Source organism: Propithecus coquereli, unplaced genomic scaffold, assembly GCF_000956105.1.
Source record: "Propithecus coquereli isolate 6110/MARCELLA unplaced genomic scaffold, Pcoq_1.0 Scaffold9, whole genome shotgun sequence".
NCBI classification, from domain to species: domain Eukaryota; kingdom Metazoa; phylum Chordata; class Mammalia; order Primates; family Indriidae; genus Propithecus; species Propithecus coquereli.
This window is the reverse complement of record NW_012155284.1, coordinates 12,093,139-12,112,254: the sequence shown is the minus strand read 5'-3', so window position 1 is coordinate 12,112,254 and position 19,116 is coordinate 12,093,139. Positions and strand designations below refer to the sequence as shown.

The following is a 19,116-nucleotide window of genomic DNA, read 5'->3' as shown; positions in this document are numbered from 1 at the left end:
CTTTCTCTTTCCACATTTAAGCATGTGCCACATCTCACGCGTTCTTTTTCTGCAGTGTCTCCTGCTTCTGGCCTCCCCTTTCCACACTTTGCTGCCACCTTGGTTTGTGCCCTCATGGCCACTTGCCCAGACCTCTGCAGTGCACCTCTCTCGTACACTGTGGTTTTACTGGGATTCCCCAGATGCGGCTCTGATCCTCTCGTGCGCCTCACTCCAGCCGTTTCAGTGCTCCACACCGCGGGCCGTGTGATTCACAAACGTGACACAGGCACGCGTGGTATCCTAGGGCCCCCACCTATCTCTCTAACCTGGATCCCGCTGTTCCTTCTTTGGCTTCAGGTAGACTGGACTGCCTGTTCTAGCTCTTCCCAGAATGTGACATTTGCTTAGTCACCTCTGTACACAGGATCATGCCACACATTCCATTCTGTCTTCAGATTCCTGCAGTTAGATGTGCTCTCTCCCTCATTTGAACCCCGTAGGATTTAGTTACTGCCTCTCTTGTGGTACACACCTAGTGTTTTGTTCCTTGTGTTCCAGTCTTATCTCTGAGACATTGCCACGTGCCGATTCTCCTTCCCCCGCCCAGTGTTCTTAGAAGGCACGGACTGTCTTACTAACCTTTGTTGTGTATACTGTGTCAAGCAATATCACGCTGGCCTGTGTACGTCTGCCAAATTGATTAAGTACTTGTTGAATGGAAGTAGAAATTCCAATTCACACAGATGGCAAAGTGTGATGTTCATTCATAAGCCTTGTTTTTCCTTTGCTAGGTGGTGCTTGCGTGTGGAGTGCCACAGTAAAATCAGACGACAGATGGACAGTGTGACAAGAGCATCAGAAAGGATTGGGCCTCGCTGTGAGAGCCAGCCTGGATTCCAAGTGCTGACAAGTTGCTGAAAAGGAAGCCAGTGGGAGGACTGCGGCACGAAGAGGAAGTGTGGAGCCTTGTCTTCAGTCACACCATTGATGGAGGACAGATGGATGGCCGGATGGCCAGTCACCTCTCCTCTTAAACCGTTGGAGAGTGGTCCTTTGTCCTCTGCTGGACACATATTAGGAATTTTAACACACTCTCTGAATTCGCTTTTCATAAAAACGTAAAATTAAACTGCACCGTACAAGCAGACTCAGCTGTTGCATGGTAATAGAGTTGCAAACATGAGCGCCGAGGGGTACCAGTACAGAGCGCTATATGATTATAAAAAGGAAAGAGAAGAAGATATTGACTTGCATTTGGGTGACATTTTGACTGTGAATAAAGGGTCCTTAGTAGCTCTTGGATTCAGTGATGGACAGGAAGCCAGGCCTGAAGAAATTGGCTGGTTAAGTGGCTATAATGAAACCACAGGGGAGAGGGGGGACTTTCCAGGAACTTACGTAGAATATATTGGAAGGAAGAAAATTTCGCCTCCCACACCAAAGCCCCGGCCACCTCGGCCCCTTCCTGTTGCACCAGGTTCTTCGAAAACTGAAGCAGACGTTGAGCAACAAGGTCAGTATTGATGAATGATTGCTTAATGTCTGTCTGTCTCTCTCTCTCTCCTCTCTCTCTCTCCTCTCTCCTCTCTCCTCTCTCTCCTCTCTCATCTCTCTCCTCTCTCTCTCTCTTTTTTTTTTAAGGAAAAGTTTTAAGTTTGGGTGGGGCTGTTACGCTCTGGGCAGAAGTTATCTTGGCATCTGTACCTGAATTGATATATGGTACATAAAAGCTTGGTCATTATACAGCTAGAAATTTGTGTTTTGGGGTTGGGCATTGTTTTAAAAATAGGGAGATAGTATCTGAGAACCTGTTTTAGTGGGTGTCTTTAAACATTATTATTATAGCTGCTATTTAATTAAACACCTATTATATTCTTATTCTTGTAATTAGTATTATAGGTGACTATTCCTAATCTGAAAATCCAAAATGCTCTGAAATCCAAAACTATCTGATGCTCAAAAGATATTCTCCTTGGAGCATTTCAGATTTCAGATTAAGGATGCTTAAGTGGTATAGTACGAATATTCCAAAGTCTGGGGAAAAAAACTTCAAAATACTCCTGGTCCCAAGCATTTTAGATAAGGGATACTCAACTGTATATATCTAAATAATCATTTGGGGATAAATCTAATATAAGTATATTTAACATTAATATGATTTGTATGGAAAAATGTGGGGAGTAATAAAATGACCACAGAACTCGGCAGAGAAGAAACCATTGTTTTCATAACCTGTATCTACCTCTTGGATTCCTCTCCAGGAACACAGTGGCTGAAGTTGAAACCCAATCCTATAGTTAACAGAAGAGTAAAGGGATTTCTTTTCCCTTGTGGGTGTTGTCATTTGTAGCATTAATGCCTATAGTTTGCTTGGCCCTCATGAGAGGAAAAAATTTTACTGAATTCCTTTCCTAAATGGAAACCACCTTCATTCAAAACCACTTACTGCTTGTTGGAGATGGCCCGCACTCGAGCTGTGGGCACAGCTGTCCCTTTAAGGTTGCCCTTCTGTTGAGTTTTACACAGAGACAAACCTTATGCTTAGTTTTGCCGTTATCAGCGTTGTCAAATATTGGTTTCCTCACTAGTAAACCTCAAGCATTTTTTTTCTCGTGTAGTCTTTTTTTTCTCAAGGCCTAAGAAAGGCATGGGAAGGTATGTTTAAAACGGGTGGGACTAACTGCAGTGGTTATATATTGAATAGGCCTGACGGGTGTCCCGGGGTATTTCTGGAAGAGATTCTGATACCATTAGTAATGGCTTATTCTAGCACAAATGAATGACATAATGAGGATAAAGAAGCGGAATGCAAGGTTAAGAGCTGCCTTTTGACATTGGATAAAAATGGGATTGGGAATATTGTGTAAAAGTCAAGAAATTTCCTAAGAATACCTGAAAGGAAACCCTTTTCTCTCCTTCACCTGCCCAAAAGGGGTACTTATTTTATAAACATTATACTGTGCTTTATAAATAATGTTCAAGTAATACCTTTATTATGGAATTCAAAAGCAAAAATTAATTTTGCAAGTGAATCAAAAAACCTTGACTCTGCATGCACACACATGTATATAATTTTGTCATCCGTTGCATTGCTGGCAGGTTCACTTAGCAGATTGAAGGTGTATACACACACACACACACACACACACACACACATGCACATATAATTGTTTTTCTTCACCAAATTACATATTTTTAATTTTAAGTTAAAAGCACTTTCTTAAGGCTAACTAAAAAAAGATTTAATTTGTCCCATAATACAAAAGGTTACAGAATCATAAAAATCTCAATTTTGAATTAGAGTGGATGATTTGAAAGGTAGAATAAGGGCACCTTGTCAAGATTAGTGACAAAAAGATTTTGTAAAAATAATTTCTAAACAAAATTGCATTTGATAACTGCCATCAGGTGTAAGTTTATTTGGATATAGTATACAGAAAAGCACGTCCTGTAGAAAACATGTTTTTCTCTTTTTATATCCTTATTTTATAATGCTTTCTTTCTCATTTGATATGGAGAAAATTGAGATTTTTAACAGCTTTTCCATTTTTCTTTTTAATATGTGAAAATGGAGTGAAATGAAAAATTTTAGCAGAATTCAAGAAAGAGAGATAACGTGTGTGAAAGTGTTAGAGCCCGAATATAAGTGAGAAATTAGCAGTAACTGAAAGGTTGAAAAGGCAGTGTAGGGAGGTTATGTGGGCAGCATAATACTAAACAATAGGTTGTTTTTAGAAATATTCGTCTTGTATTCCCATTTAAATTTGTGAGTATTCAACAGCTCCTATGAGTTGCACGTTAAATTGACACAGAAAATAGTTGTAAGGACAAATTGTATGTATTGGAACCTATGAGACTAAGTTTTTTTGCCTAAGTTTGTATTTATTTGAAAAGTCTTTACAGTGACAAATTGTGTGAAGGCAAGAAAGGATAGTTCTTTTCTTACTGTAATTGAATTCATTGCCCTTTGTTTTTTCCTTTTTCCTCCCCCCCACCTGACTTAGCCTATTTGTTGTGTTTGGCTATATTCATTTAGAAGGTTAGTCCCAGCCCGCCCTCTACTCCAGGACTAAGAACCACATGCAGTCCTCTTTTGTGGAGGTGGCATACCCTGTTAACAGGCTTCAGGGTGCACAGAGGGTGCTGGGGTGCCTGCATGCTAATCGTGTGTCCCTTGCATCCTGCTAAGCCTCAAGACCTCTGTTTTTAAAAGAAAATCATCATTAGACTCTGGCCAAAAGTAGTCCTTGTGTCTACTTGTGTGAGAGGATCCTCCCTACCTAATAAAAACCACTTTTCCACTTTCCTTATCTATTGGAAATAAAGCTGTGAATTTATACTTTTAGGGGGCAAGAGAGTCAAAAACCTGTCAGAAAATCTCATATACAGCTCTTCTCAGAAGCATACACTCTCTACCACTACATTTTGCATACAGTTTTTTTTTTAGGAAGCCCTGGCTTATGAATTGAATGAATTTGTTTATTGGATAGTCTTGGATTTGTTTTGCTAAATTCATTTAGTAAGCGTGAACTGAGTCCCTATTTTGTGCTAGAAAGCAGAGATAAAAGATGAAATCAAGCTCCAGCCAGGCAGCATGCCCTCTGCCTCCCGCTCGTGCCGCTCTCGCACCTTAGGGCTATGCTTTGTCCCCTCTGCTTGGACAGGTCCTCCACAGATGTCTGCTTGGCTGACCCACTCTCACCTCTCTGCTCAGTCTGTCTTCTCATCGGCCTTAGCGCTGCTCACTCTATTTCATGCTGCAACCTGCCCCCCTGTTTTTGCAAAGCATTTATTGTTTAACCTGCTATATAGTTTACTTACTATGCTTATTACTTATTGTCTGTTCCCTCTGTTAGATTGTAAGCTCCCTGTGGGGAGGGATCTTTGTGGTCCCCCATTATCCCAAGTATCTAGAACGGTGCAGTAGGTTCCCAGCAAGTGAGTGCGCTGTTGCAGCTCATCGTTCGGCCATTTCACTTTCTGCATGGCTTTTGAAATTAGCCACATGCTTTGTGTGTCGTGGGCAGGCATACAAGGCTTAACAGCCCATCCTGGTTTTGAAAATTGCAACTTATCTGTCATTCATATCATTCGCATCTAAGGCATCCTGCCTCAGCTTTAACCATTGCCTGCTAGGTCTCCAGAGCTCTTATGTTCTACCCCAGTGTTTGGGACAGTCGTTCTGCTGGTGGGGAAGTGGGTTAAACTGATTCCTGCCTTCAGTCACTTAGGCCAAGTGAGTAGAAGGCATGTTGTCATCAGCAAGTGTCACAGATTTTGTGCCCTTTGCTGGGGGCTAAAATTGCTACTATGAGGATCACATTTTCTTTCATTTTCCCACAACCCAGTAGAGCCACGTTTTACGTTCTTGGAAAAGAACCTCTTCCACGTCTTGTTCAGGAGAAGGGTGTGTTGGGCATGCAAGGTGAGTGTCACACGCCCTTAGGAGAGGCAGCTGTTGAAAGTCGGTCTTCTAGCTGTTTCTGCCTTGGGCTACTCAGAGGCTGGCATTCCATCCCCTTACAATCCCATCCAACTGGGGTCCTGTATTTTCTCTTGTACACAAGGAAATGAGTCGATTGAAGGTGGGGATTTAGTGATCGGGGAATAAAAATATATTTCTCTCTTTCATAAGTAAGCTGGCTATTTCTCAAGATAGTGTATTTGACACGTACATTGAGATCCTTTACTTAAAGTTATGCTGACGCAAAGTATTGAGACGAGTGAGATTCTGTGCCCATGTTTGTGTAGAATGTTAAAGTCTGCTAACTTGAGAGACCACTTATGAGTGTGAGCCCATCCCCCTCCATCCACAACCCACACACCCCTCCCCCGCTCCCATCAGGGACTCTGACAATAGGTCCCAGCTGGTTTCGAATGTAAACCATAAAGCACGCATTTGGCTTGGCCTATTTTAAATCTTGATCAAAATCCCTTCTAAACGGGAAAAAAAAAAAGCCTGCGATGGGTGTTTGTTTTCAGGGTTTCCTGAGGCATGTTATTTTTACATTTTTCACACCCAGCATTTGAGTGTCCCTCCATGATTTTTGCTGTCTAGAAAGCAAGGCTGTAATAAATCACATAAATTGACTACACCGTACAGAGGTCATAGAAAATAGCGACCTGATCCCAAATTACACACCTTTGCTGAGCCCTGCAGCCATAATGTATGGCTGTCTCCTTGTGACCACTGAAATAGCGCTCATGCAAGTAATTTGCTTTGCTTCACAAACTGCTGCCTTTATGAACTCTGTGTTATTTCAGAATAAGCCTTCTCATAACTTTCTGCACCTTCCCTCCTACTTGAGTAAGCCTTTGCTGTGAAGTTGGAGAATTGTCCTGCTAAACCCCCGAATGATGGGGTAAGCCATCCAACTTTTGGTGCTGACTACCTATCTGCATCTACTTTCGAGAGAAGGCAGGGCTGGTCGTGGGATCTTTGAAGATAGGGACCCTTGAGCCCTGTCTCTAACTCTGACCAACCAGAAAGGTTCATCAGAGCATCGTAGAGATTTTTACTCAGGCATAAAAATTTTTAGTGTTTGCCTTCTGTGTTTTAGTATAAAAGGAAATGAATTTCTAAAAGATGTAATCAATGTAATTGATGAAAGAGTGGGTCTGAAAAAAACAAATGTAATTATTTTTAACAAAGTCAGATGAGCAAACCACTTCTCTCGTGATCACAGAATATATTACTTGCATATTCAGTTACATATTGTAACCCAGTTCTCTCCCTCATAAGCACCAGTATTTGTATTCTTATTAATTCTTGATTTCTTAAAACATTTTTCCTGTTAAATTTAGTTGTTTTGTTTCCCCAGAAATGTGTATGAGGAAGGAAAGTAACCCTAATTAACAATTTGTATAATATATCCATGGTTATTTGAAAAGGAAACTGACAGGAGGACGGTGGATTCTCACCTTTTTTCTGCTTTTTAGCGTGAGGGTTCTGTCCCTGAGCTGACCCGGCCACTTTAGGAATTTACAGGCAGAACCTGAGGGGCTTGAGTAGCGAGGCCGTCCTTGCTGTTTCCAGAGAGGAGAAGGCATTTCTCCCCCTCTCCCCCAGCCTATTATTTGCAGGGAAGGACTTGATTTTCTTTTCCCTGGAGCTATAGTGACAGTTACGTTCAGGGTTACAGAGTAAGACATTATTTGAGGAGATGCTTTCTGCCAGATGTTCTTTTCTGCCCGTGTCCTTTAGAATCACAGGGCTGTGGTAGGCAGGTTATGTTTTCTTACTTAACTGAGGTACTTGTTCAGATGCTTTTGTTAAGGCTTCTTTCTGTGCCTTTTTTTCCTAAAATTGGCAAAGGGTCCAATGTCCGTATCTGTACAGCCTAAATAAAGCCCTGACACCTCTGATTTGAACAGAGGTTATTTAAGTGGAGGCAGCCTTTTTTGTTTCCTAGCAACTAAGGTAATGTTGATGTTCTAATAAAATTTTCTTTGTCGTAAAAATAGAACTCTATAAGCAAAAGTGTTTCTTTTTAACTTAGTTGTCAATAGATTCTTTGATAAGTGTGTTGTCAGTATGTTCTGGTTTCTAGGTGAATGCATCTTTTTCTAAAACAGGAGGAATTCTGATTAGCAAGCATTTCTTCAGTAAGTCTGAGTTTGAGAAAATAAACATTAGAAATTCTGAAATTCAGCAACAAATGGTGCCTTACATCTGCTAAGTAGCATCCAAAATGGGGAGAATTTTGTACCTATGGCAAGTAAGAATGCCAAATATATGATGTCGTTTACATATCCATGTTTTGATTAGTAAAAAACAAACAAAAAAGCAGATGTTAGCAGTACAGCTGGCTAGTGCATACGTGTGTCTTTGTTGCTAACAGGTTTCCATGGGGAAAGGAGGTAACGTTGGTCCGAAGGCCGAGATAGGAGAAAATAACTTGGTGTGACAGCTAGAAATGAGAAGCATAATTGCATGATGGGTTATATCTTAATATTTTGAGGTCTTCATTGAGTTTTTGGCATTCAATATCAAAGCAGTCCTGAGGCTTTCAGTAGAGGGGGACAGAGTGGACTAGAAATTGTCTTTATTTCAATTATTTGGGTATAATTTCCCTAAAATGTCAAGTTGTGTAACAAAATATTGTCAGAATACTTTATAAGTGTGTTGTTCCTACTTACCAATTTATGTAAAGGACCACGATATTTTATTTCTAGTATGCGAATTCCATGCACCGTACAAATAGTGCATGGAATTATAGTAGTAGGAACGTTAAGATATAACTTTAAATTAAAAATGAAACATAGTATCATAGTACACATTGTTAAAATATAACTTTGCAATTGGAAATGAAACAAACAAGAAATAGATCTTTGTTTAATTATGTATGTAGAACTTTCTCCCAAATCAAAGCATGGCTGTGATTTTCAGGAATACCTTCTCTGGACTGTTTTTTACTTGTAGGTATTTGCACTGTGTTTGTATTCATCTATTTGTCTATTTTCAGTTGGTAGCATGTATTAGATGCCTATAGATTATTCTGCCCTGTCACAGTTTGAAATATATTGAAGTTCCACTGTGAATTTACTACAGTGTATTGTAGGTGACTCTTTGTAATTTGACGATCAGATTTGATATCCAGGATAGTAAAGAATATAAGCATAAGTAAAATATAAATCTGTGGTATATTATTTGAATCAGAAATTCTACCCTGCTTTGCTTCCTATGAGTTCCTTTAACTCTTTTAATCCTGGTGTTCTCTAATTATAAAATGAAAAGCTAGATGCTGCCTCTTCTGAGTTTTGGCCATGTTTTTGTTTTAATCTCTCTGTTCCTGCTCATAAGAATTGTTGGAGAGAGAAAACCTGGAAAAGTTTAAGTTCTCACTAATAGTGTATCCCCACTGATATAACCCGGAAGCCCTGTATATGGGAAGAAAAGAATGTATGAGAGGATTTATGTAGAGAAACAATCTAGGATGGTTGGGAAGATGCGCTCACATGATCTCATTGCAAGATTGATTGGAAGCTGGTCTGTTCGATTATATGGGATTATTACTAATGAAAGTGCCCAACTGGTCTCAAGTTTTTGGAAATCTACATGGTGTATGATTTTAAGATTTATTTCACCAGTGTAAAATTTTATATTCCACCTCTGTTGGTGGGCATTCAGCAGTTGCTGACATCTAAATTGGTTTGAGACTCTTCTAGTTTCACATGTTGCAGTACATCAGTGAATTAAAAAAATATGCATGTACTGCCTCCTTTGTACTGTATGTGTTCAGTATGACTAAATTCATTGACATGATATGCACCCAGAGTTCCTAGGGATTTGTTTAGTGGATTTTTTGTTAAATTTTCCAAGGTAAGTAGAAGTGATGGTTATCACATTTGTTTATTCAGTTTATAAAGGTTTGTTTATTCAGATCTCTTTAAATCTACCTAAGAGGTAACACGTTAGCATAGGCATTAGGCAAGGCTCCCTTGTGAAGCCAGAGTGACTGTCCAGGGTAGTTGTCCTCATTGTCTAGGCTTCCCCCTAAAGAGGAAAGCTGACGTATGCTCTCAGACCCAGCACGTGGAACCAGTGCCACAGTGAGAACATGTGGGCATTGGTTCCAACTTGCTACTGGTTTATAGTAAAATATATTCAGAATTCCTTTAGAGTGTTCGTGAGATTTTTGTGAAATTAGATATTATGAGATGTTAATTTTTTAATGTGAATCTGCATTAAACATTGCTGGTTTTATTTTTGTCCTACTTGTTAAAATAATTTTTAATATTTAACTATGTTGCTTTTTTATTAGTAACTAGTTCATTTGAAATATTTCTTTCTATCCTTGTGTCCTAACTATAGAAACATAGTTTAATATTTGTGTCATTATTAATTTCTAATTTCAAAGCATTTTACAACATCATTAACTTAAGTCTTACCGTGTTCCTTCAGGTAGCAAAAAGTAAGTTTTCTACTTTTGATGGAGAGGTACTCAAAGAGGTTAGAACAAGATAGCTTTATTGCTAAATAATATTGAATATCTACTGAATACCAAGGAATGAGATTTAATGAATTTGGTTAGATCAGATCAAAGTATATATTATAGTTATTGTCCCACACTTCCCTATGGATCTATTTAAATGTCGAATGTGTCTTTTTCAAAATGAACCTTAAAAATTTGCAGACTTACTGTTTGCCAGTTGTTGTGCAAGACATATTATAGACAATTTTCATTTGATCCTCACCATTCTGCAAAGATGGCATATTACAACCATTTTCCAGATTAAGAAGCTCAGATGATTGTATAAATATTTAAAAATAAAGCAGACTCCATACTGATGGAGCATTCACAGGGTTCAAGAACACTCTGGGCAAGGCAGGCAGTTGTGTGGATCTTGTTAAGCAGTCCTTTGTGAAGTTGTCAGTAACTGAATTCTGCTTTTGGGGCAGTCTTCCATTATGTCTATTTTGTCTGTTAAGTTTCATTAGCTATTACATTCATACAACTACAAAATCAAATTACCTTCACTGTACATATGACTAACAGTATTTTCTTAGGTCTGGTAAATATATTAAAGAGTTGAATTACAAAGAGACCGATAAGGCCATGAAGCCAAGACAAAGTTTTGGGCATATGTGTGTATATGCAATTTTCCTCAGGAAGAAACATACCTTGATCAGATAGCTCGAAAGTTAGATATCATTGACAAATGGATTTACCTTCCATTTCTGTTAATGTTGAAGAAGTTAAGTGTCTGCTTTAGATGTTTCCCTGAGTTTTAAATTTTCTTATTTCTGACTCATATCATTTTGATTAAAACGGAGCACAGGCTGGTTATTACCTGCTTAAAAGCCAAAACTTGAAGATATCCGGCATAAGAATTTTGTGTTTTGGCATGCAGCTAGCGGCTGCTTGAAATCCATAAATACGAGAAATTTCAAGTTGACTCAAATGAATCTAAAGTCGTGTACCTGAATTATGTTAAGGTTAGCAGTAAAGGCCATTTTAAAAGACTGAGTAAATTACTGAATTCCTTTGAATGTCAAAACTTATTCCTAAGGAAAGTAGGCCACTGCCAAGTTTATAACATAAACATTGTGTTTCAGTTACTTGAATTCCAAGGACAGAAGGGTGGATGAGGGCACAGGAAAGACACAGGTGTATTTTATTTCCAGGTGTTTAAAAGAACAATATGCCATTGCACAGAGATCTCTCAAAGGCAGTGAGCACCAGCAAAAACTGCTTGGATACTTTTATTTTTGCTTTTTTTGTTTTAATTGAGAAAGAAACTTTTTTTAAAGATTGGATTAAAAAGGCCTCTGACTGGTAGTCCTCACATAGCCTCTTGAGAGTCCCTAAGAAGATAGAAAAACACAAACATACATTCTAAACACACACAAGCTAGAACTAGTGGGGAGAAATGCCTACTGTAAACTCATCAGAACTGGGTTTACAAACACAATAGGGTAAGTTTTGATCACCTAAAGATAGCCAGGCAGACCGTCTCTCTGCCCATAATTCAGGAGGGTGCTGGTAGCTGTCCAGACTGCACTTCTCCTCCTGGTCTCCCCAGCGTTGCCTTTCTGTTCAGTGGGAGGCTGCAGCTCGGAAAATAACCAGGCAGGGCTGGGAGCGTGGGATGGGGCCATTCCCGTTATGTCCTGAGAACCTTGTTCTTAAAAAGGTGTTGGAGGGTGGGATAGAGTAGAAAGACCTGTGTTTACTGAGGGGTTTTTAGTATTACAGGTATTACAGGTGCTCCATCATTCAGAGCATCAGAAAGCTGGGCAGTGAAGGCAGGAGATTTTTCTCTCAGGCTAGCAAAACTATGTTGAAATGAAAAGCACTTTGGGAATTGACCTGGGAACGATTCATCTCAACCTGCCAACCAACTTTAAGGCTGCAGCCGGCACACAAGTGGATCATGGGTAGGCTCAGAGCAAACACCAGGTCGGGGCAGATCTCTCCCTATTTAGTCATAAGTAAGCAGAAAAAACCTAACCAAACCTATGGAAAAATGTTTCTCCCTAAAGGAAAGGGGGAGATCGTATTGGAGATCCAAGAGAAGAGTAGACCTGCAAAACTGATTTTTTGTTTCAAAAAGACACGGCCCTCGTGAAAAGGGCAGAACGCAGTTACATGATTATGAGCTGAAAATATAATAGGATGGGATGAAATGGAGCAAAACAATTAAAAATGATGAAAGAAATTAAAAATGTAATATGCATTAAAATTCAGGCAGTAGAGAGCAGAATTGACACAGCTGAAGATAAATTCTGTTGTGAAGGAGAAATACAGATAAAGTTCTTTCAGAATCGAAAGAAAAAGATATAAAATGAGGGAGAAGGTACATGAAAGATCTAACATGAAAATTGCAGCTGTTGGTAAACAGGAAATCATATCAAGTGAAATTACGGAACATAATTACAATAAGCTTCCACACGTGTTGCAGATTTGGAGGTGTTCTCTGCATTGTTCCTGTGAGATCAATGAAAGGCCACCTCTAGATGTGTCTTGGCATTTTGTTTTATAAGAATAATATTAAAGTACCCTGCCAAAATATCTGGCAAGATATTTGCTACCAGGCAACAATATTGTCTGTCTTCTCTTTTGTAGCAGCAGATTCCAAAAGGTAGAAGGTTGATTTCAGTAGAGTTTTGAGGAGAAGAGATGATGATTTAAGAACCTGTTGAGCTTTCTCCTTACGTTTTGCGTGGAAAAGCCCTGGAGAGGCATCCTCTGACAAGCAAGAACGCAAAAGATATGCCAAACCTCTCATGTCACGTGGGAAGACTTAAAAGTTGGCTTTCGTTCTTAAACTTTGTAATTAGAAAGGCATAAGTTTAAAAGTAATTTTGATTAACTTAGATTAATTACTAAAAGAATGAAACTGAAATGTATATACCTAGAAATATAATGCATGTTGCAAAAGGTAGACAACAAAGAAAGTGTAAAAATATTGATGGGGAAAATGCTTACTATGGATGAACACTTTAAAGAAATACATAAACATACGTATGTAGAGATATATGTATACAAACATAAACATAAAACTGGATCTGTCTATATTTGTGTGTTCAAAACACATGTTTCAGGTGCTGTGCTAATATTTCACTACATTTCACTTGTTTTCATAAGAATTGCATGACACTGGCCTTCTTATTAAACCTGTTGTAAAGATAAATTAAAGTTTAGTTAAATGATGGCCCAAGGTCACACCGCTAATGGAGGAGTTGAGACTTGACCCCAAACAGGCCTTCACAGTGCTTGTAAGAAGCTCTGCCGTACAGCAAAGGGGCAGTGGGAGGTAGTGTTCACATAATACTACCTGATGTGACACTGCTTACTCCTGATTGGCCACAGGGCGCCCTGAAGCCAGAGGCAGATGACTCCCTGGCTTGCCAGAGCCTGTGATGTGGTTTGATTTGACAAAGTTAAAACAAGCAGATTTTTCCTCTCTCTGGAAATAGACCCAAGAAAAACTAAAGAAAATAAAGCAGATGTGCGAGTTACTCTTCTTTACAGCAACAGAACTTTATCAGAGCAACTGGCTGGAAAGAGGTGATTACTCTTAAAGGACAGTTTGTTCCCTCTGCATGTCGGAACCTAAGGGTCTTAAGTGGTTAAAATAACCTTCCTTTTAGCCCTCACGTGGCTAGTGCTTCTCAATGTTGTAGATAACATTATAGATGTTACAACATTATATACATCTATATATAAATTGTTTATGTGTAAAATATATATTAACATATAATATGTATTTATAATAAATGCTAAATATTATATATAACGTAATATAGTATGTAGGTAATATAGTACTCAAGGCCATGTAGAAAAGAGTCATTGTTGGGTATAGTGTGCAAATGCACCTTTATAATCGGGTTTGCTATTTCACTAAAAGCAGCTCTAAAGAAAGCTCTCACTTGCTAGTTTGCTAGCCTCCATTGTTTGGATTGGAGTTACATGTACAGTTATATTGTAACTGTCACTTGTGGTCTAATCGTCCCCTTAGGGGAAACTTGAGAAACCTACTCAGCTTTAACTTTCAGAGGAAGTTTAAACATACTGGAGCATAAAATTCACAGTTGTTTAGCTGAAACTCCAGCTCTTCTGTGATTGGAATCATCTAACTTTGACCCTCATTAAGGAAAAGTTTCACAAGATTAAAAAATAAAAGTTTACTCTTGTTTCTTTGCCAGGAACCCGAGTCTGTGCAGCAGACTCTGAGACCTCTTTGCCTATTCCAGTATAGTCGGATGAGTGAATAGTCGCTAGTTGACTGTTTTTATTCCCTTAACTATTTTTGGTGAATTCTAACTTGGTCGTTATGGTCCCTTTACTATTAATATTTAGAGTAATTTATATTCTTTAAGAGTGAAAATATTTTTGTTTCTTCCTATCTTCCTTACTGGTCTTGTCATAATCTAGCTATGAGACTAGTTGCCTTTCATACATTCTAGCAGGGAATGATGGGGTCAGCTTAACAATGATCTTTTTCTAAAATACAAGAACCGGTGTCCCTCTCCACTTTCCAAGCAACCTTACTTATTTCATTCTTTAGAACTCATTTAAAATAGAGCCAAGGGTTTTGCTTAGACAATGGTAAGAGTCTTTTGATTCGGTGAACCTTTAAGGGACCGTGTTTTACCATTGTCAAATGCTGTGTTTAGTTCACATTTTGAAATGTTTAAAATTTTATATCCTAGCAAATGTAGTTAGTAATTTTCAGATTATGTTATCTCACATTTAACATATAATTTCCTAAGAGAAGGAAATGGAGACGGCAGGGGTTAATAGTTAACAGTTACTAATAGTAACTACTGTTTGTTAATAGTAATTAAAACCTCTTAAAATGAGGGAGGAAATCTTTTGAGATGAAAGAGGAGAATTGATGTTTAATATTTTGGGCAAAAGCACAGGTTCTGATTAATTTTTTTCCCTTATTCTGGACCTTTCATTTATAGGCATGTAGTTGAATAATTACATGAATTTTTGATTTGCTGAAAAGGTTGTATTTGCAAATTTTTTTGCATTACTGTGCTACCTTTTCCCTTTCTTAAATACATGCAAGATGAAATGTTTTACCTCTTAAGATGAAAAATGTGAAATTTCTTCAGCGTGGCTCTTCATTTGTATGTTTGCAGATACTCACTGAGCATGCTTTGTGCCGGGCCCTGTGCTGTGTGCTCCACCTGCCTTATGTCACTTGGTCTTATTTACAGGTTGAGGCTTAGAAAGAAAAAGAAACTTGCCTAGAGTCAAACACTAGTAGAAGGTGCTTAGCTGGTCTTTGCACGCAGACTCTGCTGCAGGATGTGTGCTTTCCGACACCACACTGTACCACACCACCCTCAGAGTGACATGTAGGAGGAGAGGAATCTCCTGCAGCATTAACTAACTATTAGCAAGTAATTGCATGTAAATTGTAGACTTTTAAATATAGTCTCACATTCCTGTAATTTTTGCCCATATACCCACTACCCTCAAACTAATTTAAGAATCTTATAGATGTAGACACTAAAAATGCTTGATTGGCCGATATCTCATTTCTATCAAAATCATGTACTAGAAACACATATCAAACCAGAGACTTATATGAGACAATTTGTGTACACATTTGGAAAAAAATGCATCAACTCTTTCAAACAAAGTTTGCTTGAAAGAAACAGGGAAGAATATGAAATATCATAGGTTAAAACAATGCTATCATTTCATTTAGGCAAAATATTATGCTACTTGAACCTTGTTAGTTTTGGAACCCAGAGTCATACTCCTTTATAGCAATTCCAAGGTAGAAGAATGTTTGTGTTTTAATTGGTTAATTAAAGTTTAATCTTTGCTTAGAGAAAAGACCAGCTCTGACGTAGAGCATGTGAGGCTAGAACATGGATCATGTATCTGAACTTTTTAATGTGGCCTCAAGTTGAGTCTTGCTTAGCAAACACAGCAGTCCAACTTCAGTTCACATCATAACGTATGAAGCCAAAGGAAAAGTCCTAGGTGCTGGGCAGATTTAATGATTTATATCTGAAGTACTACTTTCAGTAAGGCAAAGCATAAAGAAAGGTCTTCTATGGGTAGATAGACACTCAAATGCTTTCCCAGGCCGGACCAACGTGGCAGTGTCAACTTCTGTGTTATGGCTCACCCCCAAGACAGGTCATCCCACCCTTCTTAGGAGTTAGAGTATGCCCTTGTAGCTGTGATTGGGGAAAAATTCACACCTGTGAAATGGAAAGTATGCTGGGTTGAACACATAGCCCAGGCCTGTCTGGGCCATGGCCAAGGATTGCTCAATTCTGGAGCCCTCCTCCTCCAGCTTGCTTTCTTTGAGACTTGGCCCTCAGTGTCTGGGTAAGTTGAAGTGTGACTGACAATCCAGGGAAAGCCCCTGGTTTGGGTTTAGTCAAGTTTGCCAGAGAAAACTGGATCTAAGTCGGAATAAAATTTGCTGACCCCCGCCTCAGAGGTTACCATTTTCATTTATGTTTTGCATGACTCATTTTAAATTACAGTGCTCTACGAGTATAGAAAGAAGCCTTCCTCTTCCCAACCTCCCCCAAACACCACATAATGGAAAAAGCAAGAATTTTCTGCATAAGCAAGGCCTTTAAAAAAAACACACACACACACACACAAAAAGCCAGCCTCTGGTGGGACTTTTTTCCTGCTAGAATTCCCACTGGTCCACTGTGCAATTTTTACAAAGACCACGATGAAAGAGGAAGGCCCAGCTTGAGCACTTTGCTTCTGTGTTATGTGAAACCTAACTTGTATTTCTGTTCTTGGTATCAGAAGAGTTATTTTTTTTAACCTCTCTCATAGGTTCTCTGTTAAAGTATAATTTTCATTAAGAAAAGATTTGTTCCACTGCTGTGATTAGTTTTAAAACTTTGAAAGGATTTGATGTTCCGTTTCCTGTTTTAAAAAAAAGAAGCCTGTTGTCCTATGAACTCCAACTAGAGGAGAGGATTTTCCTCAGAGAAAATTCGGCTCTGGGAAGAACCATCTAGGGAGGTCATAACCTAGAAAATTCTTCAAGGGAAGTTGCAATGAATTAAAAGTGGGTGGGGTTAGGAAGCTGAAAGTTCTGTTCTACCACAGCTGTAGCCGAATGAACCATTTCACTCTGGAGCCTGGGCAGTCACATGATCTGTAGCAAACACGTCTGTAGAAGTCACGGATTTCAGTTCACAGGGGAGGAGAGAGGTTGCCTGGGCCCCGACCACCAATGTGTACCAATAATTGTACCTTTCTTTCCTCCCCAAAACGTTTGCTGGGGAAAATGTGTAAACCAACTGTGGTAAACAGATTACCCATTGCAGCCTTCCTTTTTTGTTAGAGGCAGTTCAGTTTGCTCACCAAAAAGAAGCTACTGTAGCATCAAGACCAGCTCCCAGCCCAGGGCTTCAGCTCATGCAGCTGTTCAGTTAATTTTGGTAGATCAGGGGCAGAAGCAAGTTACCTCTGGGATCCAGATTCTGAATAGTCTGCCATTGAACAATCAAATGGACCAGAGTGACAGGGAGCTACTTAATAGAGACTATGTAAAGGGATTCCTTAAGCTTCATGGACAATTGAGTAACTTCAGTTTCCTCTCTTCACTCTTGTTTACTTCCTGCTCTTCTAAAATCAAGCATTAGGTATTCTGGTCTATTTCAATGAGAAGAATAAACAGCTGTAGTTTAAAGTATTAATTTGGAGTGTTCTGTAACTGCATTAATTATGTTCTCCACTAAGATTAAATTCCTGCAGATTTGACAGATGCCCATAAGCAACAATATGTGCTTATCCATGGCAAACCAAAATTCTTTTAACCACCAGTCCTTTGTGATTTTTTATTTATACATGATAACCTTTTAAAATTGAAATAATTTAACTTGGCTTTCCCCCACCCCTTCCCAGTTAGATAGAAGAAAAAAGTCTGAAGCAGGAAGCAATTGTATGGAGTGTATTTCCATGGTACAGGACTTAGTGATGGAAAATTCTGTTTTTTCAGTGAGATTTAGCAGAAAGCATGTGTTGAAAGTCTCTTACCTAAATGGGTCATAATTAAAGACTTTGGGATTTATTTATGGGTATTTTAATTAGAAATATTAAGTTCATTCAGTGGTCTTAGTGAAAACTTTTCTAATTACATTTTTATATCAAGTAATAAGTTAAATTTCTGTGGGTACAAAGAGGAGTTTTAGCTGTACCCACATTGTAACTCATGCTGAATGTATTAATGCTGCTGTTCACTGAATGATTAACTGGTCATATCCATTGTTAATTTGAAGTTTTCTTTCTTTGTTTTCCAATAATAGTTATAACATGTTTTAGAAAAACACACTTGTTTGAACTCAGATGTAACGTGGCTATCCAGTGGGACTAGAGGTAAGAAATACTAGCTTTAACTTAGCATCATGTTGAGTTCTGTAGTATTCCGTCGCATAACATATCCCATGGGTTTTGCAGACAGTTTCTAAGAAATTCAAAGTAGTATGTGGTTTTATCAACCTCCCTGCATCCTTGTGGCAAAAGAAATCATTCTCTGTTATCAAGGGGGCAAAACAGAGAGGTGAAGTGACTCAGTTAATTGCTGGATTAAATCAGGCATCCAAGTCACTCTGCTTCTGGTTGATTTTCTGAGACTCAGCTGCCATCTTCAAAAGGAAGAAATATATTTTGGCATTGGAAAAAAAACACAGTGCAATGTGTGAGTCTTATTAGCTGTCTCTTATTTTCTAACCAAAAGATCCTCCTTGTTGGAGAAAAAATTTGAATTACTTTATTACATTAGCAAGTCCTCATCATATTTTATAATTTTTATTGCATTGTAAGTGAGCATATTTAATGATGGTTGTACCTCTTGGAAAGTTTAGGAATTCAGATAAATATGCTTTTTTTCCTTTAATTTGGTTAAGTTTTGTATATGCTAAGTTTGGGTCAGACATGTGGAAAATCTATAGGAGAGTTCGTTACTGATGTAAGGAGCACCAAAAAAAATCATTACGCTTTTGTTCAGTGTCCTTTTTCATTGTTCTTGCTTACGTGGAGCACTTCCAAACAGGCTGGGCATCTCAGAGCTTTGAACAATGCCCTTGGCCAACTGTTAGTCCTAATTGCTGTGACTAATTTGCTGTGTGACCTAAAGACAGTAACATACTTGATTAACCTTGGTTTTCTCATCTGTGAAATA

At 38.7% G+C, this 19,116-nt stretch overlaps 1 protein-coding gene across 1 annotated transcript in view; it reads left to right on the top strand.

Moving 5' to 3' along the window:
• PIK3R1 (phosphoinositide-3-kinase, regulatory subunit 1 (alpha)) overlaps positions 1–19,116 on the top strand; it is an 82,208-nt gene that overhangs the window by 9,585 nt on the left and 53,507 nt on the right. Inside the window, exon 2 of the mRNA XM_012664600.1 lies at positions 774–1,495. Coding sequence (XP_012520054.1) covers positions 1,162–1,495 — 334 coding nt within the window. The 5' untranslated portion in view covers positions 774–1,161. The remainder of the gene's footprint in view (positions 1–773; positions 1,496–19,116) is intronic.